The sequence below is a fragment of the Staurois parvus genome, unplaced genomic scaffold (assembly GCF_062004578.1).
Source record: "Staurois parvus isolate SC_StPar_1 unplaced genomic scaffold, SC_StPar_1.0 ptg000249l, whole genome shotgun sequence".
Lineage (NCBI taxonomy): Eukaryota > Metazoa > Chordata > Amphibia > Anura > Ranidae > Staurois > Staurois parvus.
The window spans coordinates 8,420,378-8,431,329 of record NW_028318045.1 but is presented as its reverse complement, the minus strand read 5'-3'; the positions used below and the strand labels follow the sequence as shown (position 1 = coordinate 8,431,329).

General features: G+C 45.0%; 1 protein-coding gene across 1 annotated transcript in view; it reads left to right on the top strand.

The window, feature by feature from the left end:
• Window positions 1-257: 257 nt before the first annotated feature.
• Window positions 258-10,952, top strand: part of AMN1 (antagonist of mitotic exit network 1 homolog) — a 162,220-nt gene continuing 151,525 nt past the window's right edge. Inside the window, exon 1 of the mRNA XM_089680733.1 lies at window positions 258-523. Coding sequence (XP_089536859.1) covers window positions 489-523 — 35 coding nt within the window. The 5' untranslated portion in view covers window positions 258-488. The remainder of the gene's footprint in view (window positions 524-10,952) is intronic.

Below are 10,952 nucleotides of genomic sequence, written 5' to 3'. Positions count from 1 at the left end.
GCTTAATTTTTTGTTTTAAATAACCCAAACACAGGACCCTAGTGTGAATGTAGCCTTTGGGATATTCTGTGCATATGAGTGGAAATAATAACTAAAATTAAAAAAAAAAAACTGAATACATCGTTGCTTTGTTCCCATGAATTCTCAGTGGATTGCATTTGCTAGTCGTTGCTCTGCTCCTAGGACAGTCAGCACTCACAAACACAGGAAGTCTTGCAGGCTCAGACTACAATTCCCAGAAGCCTTTGCGGATGAGGGACCGTCTGCAAACTATCTCTTCTGTTCGCCCCTTCATATTTCTGCTCACCCTAAGTACGTCTGATTCTACAACAGAAAGGAAGGTTCGATATAATGGGAGGAGGTGGGTAATGTAGAGGGTGAGCACAGAAGATGCCGGTGTGTGGAAGGTGTGGCAGTTGTGTGTGAAGGGTGTGGAGTCTTTGCAGTCGGTCTCTATCTTTGTTGACACTGCTGGATACATTGTAACGATGAACTGCCGCCGGGTGGACCCTCTGCTAGACAGGTAATGGAGGTGGGGGGCCCTGTGTGTGGAGGGGGATGGGGCCCCAGGAGAAGGAGGAGTCTATAAATAATCTTCTTGAGCTGGGGGAAGGGTTGTGTGAACTCTTCTCTGCTGTCACTGGAAAGTGCTCGCCTATTGTAAATATTTGTGAATAAAGCTTTTTTAGGCCCCTTTCACACCTGTGCATTCCAGGCCTGGTTCACACCTATGCATTTTTTGTAGTGCTTCTTGCAGAAACGCACTGCAGTCCATGTGTCCTATGGGGCATGTTCACATCTATGCTTTTCTGAGCTGCTACATTTTTAAAAAGGGTCATGGACTTTTTTTTTTTTTTTTAAACTCAAAAATCTGCATTTTTGCTACAATAGAGTTCTATGGAGAAGCTGCTGAAAAGCATGTAGTGCGGTTTTGCCACGTTATGCTTTTTTTTAATTCTGCCCCACAACAAAAAAAATTTCAATTTAACAAAAGAAGAAAAAAGCTGAAAAAAAGTGTCAAAAACGCACTGCAAAATGGACAGTAAGCACAATGCATTGGTATGAACCAGGCCTAAGGACCCATGCATACCATGTGCAGTTGGATGCATTTTTGACTGCACTCAAAATGCAGAGACTGTTCAAAATCCAGGTTATCCTATGGGCATAGTTCACACCATTGCAGTGCAGAGAAAAAAAGTACAGCCTGCTGCAATTTTCCGCACCACAACAATGCATGAAAATGCATCTGTATGTTATTATTTTGAACACAACTGTATGTCACCGTTCACAAAAATAGCTACATTGTGCATGTTTACCCTATGGAGGAAAACACACTGTAGATACCTTCTGCATATTGGAGGAAAAATAATACCATCTGGAAATGGTTTAGAACCTGTTAACATCTATGCTTTTCCTTCGAATGCGTTCTCTATTGAAATTAATGGAAATACTGTGTGTATTTTTTATTTATGCAATTTGTATTGAATTTGTGTTGTGAAGCGATGATGTTCTTAGAAACGTGTTTGCATGCTTCCTCAAGTGGAAACAAATTCTCTTATGCTATATAGCCAGGGAAGCTGCCATATTGGATTCTGTTTGTTCAGCAACTGCATATGTGATCAGTTATGGCACTACCCGTTTGATTGTTCGGCTGAGCTCATGGAGCAGTTACCTTCAGATGATCGGCCCCAGACACAGTCTGTGTCCGGGCCGATCATTTGAGTACAATTGCTCCACTAGCAATTACAATCGGCTGCGATTAGCTGCGGGAGCTTTCAGCCTCTCTGGGAACCCCTGTTGTGTCTGCATGTATTTGCTAACAGCCCCCTGCCAGTTTTTTTTCCATCATTGCAGTGTCCCATTGGGGAAATTTCACTTCCTGTCCCATAGCCAAAACAGGAAGTGAGGGGAAATATCTCTGTGACGGAAGTGTAGGTGGTACAGAACACACGCGGAGAGCAGTGGGGCACACAAGGCTTTTATTGAGTGATTTGGAGGGCGCACGATAAGTTTAGCAAGGTTTTGGCAAAACAAAAGTTAAGTCCATACCACAGGGTGCAACACATGACAAGGAGCACACAACAGGGCAGCAGATTGGCAGGCAATGGGTTAATTCCGGGGCACACAGCAGAATGCAGCCTTTGGCATGCAATGGGTTATGTCTGGAGTACACAGCAGAAGGAAGGCTCTGGCAGACAATGGTTAACTCCAGGAGGCACACAGCAGAAGGCAGGCTCTGGCAGACAATGGTTAGGTCCTGGGCACATGGCAGAAAGTAGGCTCTGGTAGGCAATGGTTAAGTCCGGGGCACACAGCAGAAGGCAGGCTCTGGCAGGCAATGGTTAGGTCCGGGCACACAGCCTAAGGCAGGCTCTTGCAGACAATAGTTAACTCCAGGGGGCACACAGCAGAAGGCAGGCTCTGGCAGACAAAGGTTATGTTCGGGGCACACAGCAGAAGGCAGGCAATGGTTAAGTCCAGGGGCACACAGCAGAAGGCAGGCTCTGGCAGGCAATGGTTAAGTCAAGGAATACACAGCAGAAGGCAGGCTCTGGGTTAGGTCCGGCTTGGCTGTAGGGTCTGGCCGCAGCACAGGACCTCTCACAGCACCCTGGCTTGCAAGCAGGGGAAGATACCCCTGCCCGGATCCTGCTCTGGTCCTTTATCTCCAGAGTTGGATGCTCCCAGGTTGCCAGACAATGGCCACCCTAGCATCAGGTTGCCGTGGCAACAAGCCCCACCCCTCATTCCGGCCATGCACAGGAGCACAGCCTTTGTCTTGTGGGTGCAGAGCACTGGAACATCGGGACTGCGTTGTGCCCATCGAGACAAATGGAGGGGGCGTGCGATGACATCCAGGTGGCCTGCATGTGGGGAATCCACATGCAGGCACAGTGGGGCGGCAGAAGTGTGGGGACTCCCAGCAAGAGGCAGCTCCCTGGCACCCAGCAATCCACTTTATGTGGGCTACATGCGGGCACAGGGGCACGTAATGGGGAAGGGGGGGGTCGGATCCGGAGGGGGGGGGGAGAGAAGAAGCAGGGGAGGGGGGACCGTAGTAACAGCCTCTAAAGAGAGGGAACCTGGCTGTCACCAGAACTAGTGTCCCCATAGGAACATTTCCTCTATATTACTTTTCTGGAGACACTAAAAATGTGGGATTCTCTTTATTTTCATTTTCAAAGATATTGGTAAACATGACAAATAGAGAGGGTGAATCTCCTGAACAGGGGCACAGACAGGTGTTCTAATCTTTCTCCATTCTATCCAAAACTAAAAGGTTTTGCCTTTAGCCTGGATAGAGAACATGTCTGAAAACGTAGTAGACATGTCTTTGGGAAGGTTTTGTCCAGACATCGAGGCAAGATGCTAAGGATATCACCAGATATCAAAAGCTACTAGAAGGGCCAATGCCCTGCCAGCCTTATCTTGTAGGACACATCTGATGTACATGGACATTGACGTAATGCATTTTATGATTGGATGAATATGAAGTACTCAGCATGATGACCAATAATGTTGTGGTTTGATCCTTATTATGATATGCAGAGACTATAACACCTATATGATCTTGGTTAGGTCTGGTGGTCCTTTGGTTTGTAAGCAGTGCGAAGGAAAATTTAGGATGAATCTTACTGAATCACCTGATCAAGAGATATGGCAGCCATTTTAGAGGTGTTCTCATTGAAAGCTTAAAGAGTATGTAAACCCAACATTTCATGTTCCTGACATGTGCCTGCTGTACCATGTACTTGTATGGAAAAGTATCCTGTTCTCTTTGTATTGCTTCCTTTGTGTGAAACTCCTGGTGTTAGTGCCAGTCGCTTTCCTATTAAAAACTGGTCACACTAGGCATGAGAGTTCAGCGTGGTCAGTTCTTTAGCTATGCTGGGAACTCTGTGTGCTCTCCTCCAATGATCATACCTCTGCTGACAAGCCACCCCTGCACAGCCATTCACTGGGAAGATCAGTGAGCTCCTGTTTATCCTTTCCTAGCTCTGATGTAGCCGGGAACAGAGGGAATGTGAACGCTTATAAAAAAAAAAGAGAAAAAATGTATTTATAATATTTTTATCTCTATACACAAATGTGCTGCCTTTTGTTTCTGTTTTAAACTGAATGGGTTGTTTTACAAGATGAGGGTTTACAATCTCTTTAAGAGAGGAATATGTCTGGAACTTGGTAAACAGTTTCTGAGGAGAAATACTGCAGAGGACTGTTGCCAGGGACATAAGGAGACTGACACCCTATTTCTGAATTTTAGAAGCCACCAGGAGCACTCGGCACTTTGCCATCTTTATCTTAGAAAACACATCTGACTTGGACATCTATGTAACCAAAGTAATGTTAACTATGTGATGACTATGTTGTATAACTAATTGTGTTAAAGGAATTTAGGAGTTTTAACTCTTATATGCTTCTGTTAATTAGTCATTCTAAATTCATAATTCGGCACTTATAAGACTTATATTCATGGCAAGCTTGCAAAATATTTGGCTTTTATGATTCATCATAATTAACCGGTTGCCGACCACCCACAGTACATATACTGCATCAGGGCGGCACCGCTGTGCAAAATCACATTTATAAATGGCATTTTACATATCAGGTAGGTGAAACGTGCGAGGCGCGCGACCGCTCTACCCGCGCTGCCGATCATGTCAATCACCGGGTCCCGGCCGGTCATTACCCGCCGGATCCCGGCGATTGCCAGCAAACAGTGACACAGAGCACAGCTGCATTGTTTTCAATGCAGCACTTCTCCCTGTCAGTTCCCAGCTCACTGTCCCAGAGCGCAGAGATTAGCTTTCTGGAACAGCATGCAACAGTGAAGTACGCACCCCCCCGCCCACTAGTAAAACATTCCCCTCACACAGTTAACCCTTTGGCTAAAAAAAAGGTAACCCCTTCCTCCCCAGTGCCATTAGTACAGTGTCAGTGTTTTTTTGTTTTGCACTGATCACTGTATTGGTGTCACTAGGGATGTCAGTGACCCCAAGTCAGTTCCCCCCAGTGTCAGAATGTCCGCCACAGTCCCGCCATCAGTCGCTGATCGCCGCCATTATTAGTATAAAAAAAAATTAAATATCCAGTATCTATACCGCCATTTGTAAACGCTATAACTTTCACGTAAACCAATTAATTTACACGTATTGGGATTTTTTTTTAGCAAAGACATGTCGCAGAATACATTTTGGCCAAAATTTATGAAGAAATTTGATTTTTAAATTTTTTTTTACTGGACATGTTTTATAGCAAAAAGTCCAAAATATTGTTTTTTTCTCAAAATTGTCAGACTTTTTTTTTTATAGCGCAAAAAATAAAAAATGCACAGGCAATAAAATACCACCAAAAGAAAGCTCAATTTGTGGGAAAAAAAGGACATAAATTTAATTTGGGTGCAGTGTTGCATGACCGCGCAATTGTCAGTTAAAGTAACAGCGACGTAACACAGTGACGTAACACAAACCGGTTCTGTAACCACTTCCTGACCACCCTATAGGAGAAATACTGCTTCCGGGGCGGCATGGGTGCACAAAATCACATATATACGTGATTTGCGCTTCTGCGGTGTTCACACCCCTCCCAGATAGCGTCAGATTGCCTGTCAGTACACAAGTCATCACATTTAACCCCTTGAATGCCAGGAACACGCTCATGTACAATAATCCTCCATTGCTAGTATAGTGTCTGAACGGATCAATGTCTTTGATCAGATCAGCACTATACCAGAGTTCACATTAGTATAGTGTCCCCAAAAATGCAGCGTTAGTGGGATCAGCCCCGGAACCTGCCAACACCTGCATTTAGCCCTACGCTTACCCCCCCCCTTCTCCCCCAGAAAATGCAGTGTCAGTAGGTCACTGTCACTTGATACATTGCACACAAAGCCGCAGTGTTGGCAGAATAAGGCCTGATCTCTGTTAGCACTTGTCAGTAAATTTTGATGACTATCATATGCAGCAGAGTGCCAATACTAGTGCCACGCTACCTTTTGGTGAACTGGCGAGTACTAGTGGCCTAGTACATCCTGGTCTTTCACATATCTCTTAGATTGTAAGCTCCCAGGATCAGGCCCTCCTAACCCTCTTGTATTGAACTGTATTGTTCTGTATTGTCTCCCGTTATATTGTAGCTCTGAGAAAACTGTTGGCGCTATATAAATCCTGTATAATAATAATAATAATACCAGCACTGCAGTATGACTTGGCGACGTGGTGAGTCCCATAAGTGCAGTACAAGCTGGTGCGGTGGCAAGCACAAGTATTGTCTCGCAACCACCAAGAATTCGTACACAGGCCTGTAGTGCCCCTAGTATCCTTCCGGATGTGCTTGCAAATCCCGATTGACAGCCCACAAATTCTGCAGCACCCGTACGTCTCCCATTGACTGCCCAACCCAGAATTCAGGTGGAAATAGCAAATTTAACTAATAAGTGAACAGTGCAGCGCTCTAAAAAACTACAATTCAATAAAAAAAAAAACTACAATTCAATAAAAAATGGCAATAGTGATATAAATGAAAAATTAGTGCCAACCCATATTAAAAATAAGAAATTAGGTGCAAAACCATGACCATAAAAATAATGTGCCCACCATTCAGTATGATATTTGACACTCCAAACATCATCCAATTAAAAAACTTTAACAGTGCTCACACAGTGCCACAAAAATAAATAAACATAATATATGTAACAAAAAACAATTCCTATTAGTGTAATACCAAACAAATCATGCGATGTGCAGCAGTGATATAAATCAGCATATATATCACCAAAATGAATCAACATAAATATATACAATATTAAGAACAATGTCCTTTAGGTGAAAAATAGAGCAAATCATGCGATGTGCAACAGTGATAATAGATGAAAAAACGTGACTGTGCAAAAATCCTCTTTCGTTAATGGCTAGATTGCCTCCTCACCTCCTCCTACTGACCCCTAAGGGCCAACAGGCTTGCAGGATCACCCTGGATCCTTAGTATGTAATGGCCAGCAGCTTCCTTCCTTCCCTGGAGCTCCTTTGCAGGGTTCCAAATACCCTTATTCAGTCAGGGCGGTCCTGAAGAGTAATGGCTCACCAATCCAGTGAGCCAAAAAAACTCTCTAAGTGCAGTATTGAGTCAACTTCATTTATTAAATATAGAGTAAAAAGGTTTAACACTCACATTGCAGCCAAACTTCCCTCCTCACTGATGTGTGGGTGTACTGCATGCGAATGGGACCTCTCGGGTATAGCAAGATGGCGTCTCACGCCGGAAGTGCGTCACCACGCACCGGAACTACGGACTCGCGTACCTACGCGTTACGTCACCGTCTACTCGTGACTTCATCTGGGCCATCTTCTCTTGTTCCCAGTGAGCCTGCGGGCAGGACATCTTCCCTGGCTGGATTTAACTCTTTGTTACCCGTGAGCCGAACAGACTTAATCCTTCCCTGCCTAGAGCTGCCTGTGTGGACTATAACCCTCTGTGCCCGGCTCCCCACATCCAGTAGGTGGACTAACCCCATGCTGACCAAAAGACTGAACCCTGTGGATTACCATACCCTTGTTGTTCCATATTGCCTTCCAGAGAATGTTACTGTGTCTGGTGTGGATCTGTGGACTAAAGGAACTGTTGTCTGTGCCCCAAAAGCCTCCCCAATAAACGTCCACACGTTGGGTTCCATGCAATCTGTCTCTGTGTGCTCTCTGGTTCTCTTGACACCTGTGATAGCATTAAAAGTGATTATATATGCTGATTTATATCACTGCTGCACATCGCATGATTTGTTTGGTATTACACTAATAGGAATTGTTTTTTGTTACATATATTATGTTTATTTATTTTTGTGGCACTGTGTGAGCACTGTTAAAGTTTTTTAATTGGATGATGTTTGGAGTGTCAAATATCATACTGAATGGTGGGCACATTATTTTTATGGTCATGGTTTTGCACCTAATTTCTTATTTTTAATATGGGTTGGCACTAATTTTTCATTTATATCACTATTGCCATTTTTTATTGAATTGTAGTTTTTTTTTTATTGAATTGTAGTTTTTTAGAGCGCTGCACTGTTCACTTATTATTCATTGACACTGTTATTTGGTATCAGTTTTTGAGTGCTGGCAGCTTAAGGAATAGGTTTAGTAGTTCCATTTTCAAAGCGCAGGAGGATTTTGATTATTAGCAAATTTAACTCCTCCCCTTTTTGAGCTGTTTTTCATGGAATATCTGTATGCGTTGATTGTGGATCAAAGCAATTTATATGCACAACAAGTTATCGCTGCCAACCCAAATTCAAACCTTGCCAGACCAGTCGCATGGAAACTCATTACGGTTTTCGAATTTACATTTTTTTTGGGGCCTAACCCTCAAAATGGGCATTACTAAAAAAAATGAATTGCGGTTGTATTGGTCCACAGACATAGGCAGGCATAGATATGAGAGTATAATGTGTTTTATGCATTTCAACAACAATACACTCTGTTGTCCTTGAGGTGACCCTGAATTTGACCGACTCCACAAAATTCAGCCCTTTATGAATCACCTTAACCAAAAATTTGCAGATGTTTATACTCCCCAGCAAAACATAAGCGTTGATAAGTCCCTGATTAATTTTTCTGGCCGCCTTGCATGCAAACAATTTCTCCCCAGCAAGCATGCCAGCTATGGGGTCAAGATGTAGAAGACCTGTGAGAGGGCAACAGGCTATACTTATAAGTTTTGGATTTACGAGGGAAAAGATAGTCACGTGGAGCCCCCCGGAGGCCCAGACTACATGAGGAGCAGTGGCAAGATAGTTTGAGACTTGGTGTCATCCTTTTTTCATATGGGGCACCACTTATACGTGGACAATTTTCATTCAAGCGTGCCACTATTTAGACATTTGTTCAATCTTGGAACTAGCGCTTGTGGCAAACTGTGACCTAATGTGTGCCCACCATTAGAAGTAGGTGGATGCAGGGCGGTATATTCTGATGGTGGGCATACCAAACACTTTTTCTGGCAGACATTTCTTCTCTTTTTTTCATTCAGCCCACAGGCTGCATACAAAAAAAAAGAACATCGCATATATCACCAACAAGGATCAGCGAAGTATTGGTACATCACTGGACTTTGAATGGTTATACCAGGATGATGCCTACAGCTGCAGGCATCATCCTGGTATAATTTTTTTCAGCCGGTGATCGGCTTTCATGTAAAAGCAATCCTAGTGGCTAATTAGCTGCAGGATTGCTTTTACAAGCAGCGATGATGCCCGCCCTCCATGGCCTTCTCAGGCAGTCCCGTGCCATCGGGGGAACCTGAGAATGCAGCCGGTGTTTCTGCCAGCTCACCCTAGAGTTGATTGGAGACCAGAGTGGTGCCAATCATCTCTATAGTCTAAGAATTCAGAAGCTACGAGCATTTCATCACTTCAGTTTCTTAGGATATAAACAGCGCCATTTGTAAATTGGGAAAGCATCTGATCACACCGATTTTGGTTTGATTAGATAATGTAAGGGCAGAGGAGATATCCAGAGTCTGATAGACCCCAGATAGACCCCAGATTTCTCAAAAAAGAATATATGACAATGCCCATTGAAGTTATAGGGGATATTTGCATTCTCGGTTGTCACAGAGCTGGTCCTTCCTTCCCCATTCTCTAGGCTTGCTGCCTGCCACCCCCACCCCTCAGCAGCCCCTCGCTCTTCTGTCCCGTCCATGCTGGGACTTCTAGTCCTCCAAGTCCCTGACACAGGCATCCCTCAACAGTCCCTCACCCCCCTGTCCCTGGCAGTCTGGCCCCCCTGCTGAGGGAATCCACAAACAGGCTCCCTCCTCCCTTCCCCCTCATGCACATCTTCCCGGGCTCCATGCCGGACAGGGACAAAGGCCCCGTTCCCTGGGCGGTCCGGAGACCTGGGAGACAGGACCCGTTGCCGTGTAACCCGACAGGAAGTCTCGGGTTACCACTGCAGCAGCAAGGCGCCCAGCTCCGTACTTAAGAGTGTACCTAACCCCCTTCTGTTCTCCTGGCTGCGTGTGTGAGAGAAGGCTGTGCTGAGCGCCAGCTTCTCTAATACAACCGTCCCCCTTCTCCTCTCCCTGGCTGACCGGACTGCCAGTCTGCTGCTGGATCCCTCTCCTGTGTGGGGTGAACTCTCTGCTGCCTGGAATCCCTTCCCTGCCTGGATTTAACCTCTTGTTCCCTGTGAGCCTGCGGGCTGGACATCTTCCCTGGCTGGACTTACCTCTTGTTTGCTGTGAGCCTGCGGGCTGGACATCTTCCCTGGCTAGACTTACCTCTTGTTCCCAGTGAGCCTGCGGGCAGGACATCTTCCCTGGCTGGATTTAACTCTTTGTTACCCGTGAGCCGAACAGACTTAATCCTTCCCTGCCTGGAGCTGCCTGTGTGGACTATAACCCTCTGTGCCCGGCTCCCCACATCCAGTAGGTGGACTAACCCCATGCTGACCAAAAGACTGAACCCTGTGGATTACCATACCCTTGTTGTTCCATATTGCCTTCCAGAGAATGTTACTGTGTCTGGTGTGGATCTGTGGACTAAAGGAACTGTTGTCTGTGCCCCAAAAGCCTCCCCAATAAACGTCCACACGTTGGGTTCCATGCAATCTGTCTCTGTGTGCTCTCTGGTTCTCTTGACACCTGTGATAGCATTAAAAGTGATAAAAAAAAATGAAAGGTGTAAAAATTCTACAAAAAAATCAAAATAACTTAAAAAAAATAAAAACCTCGCCCCTCCCATGCACGCACACTTGTGTGCACAAGCGTTGACCCTGTGTCGGTATGTAAACAGCAGTTCCAGCATGCATGTGAGGTATCACTGTGAACGTCAGATCAAGGGCAGTAATTCTAACACTAGACCTCCTCTTTAAATCTAAAATGGTAGCTTGTAAAGGCTTTTAAAGCGTTGCCTATGGATATTAAAATTGTATGCAGTTTGTCGCCATTGCACGGGGCAT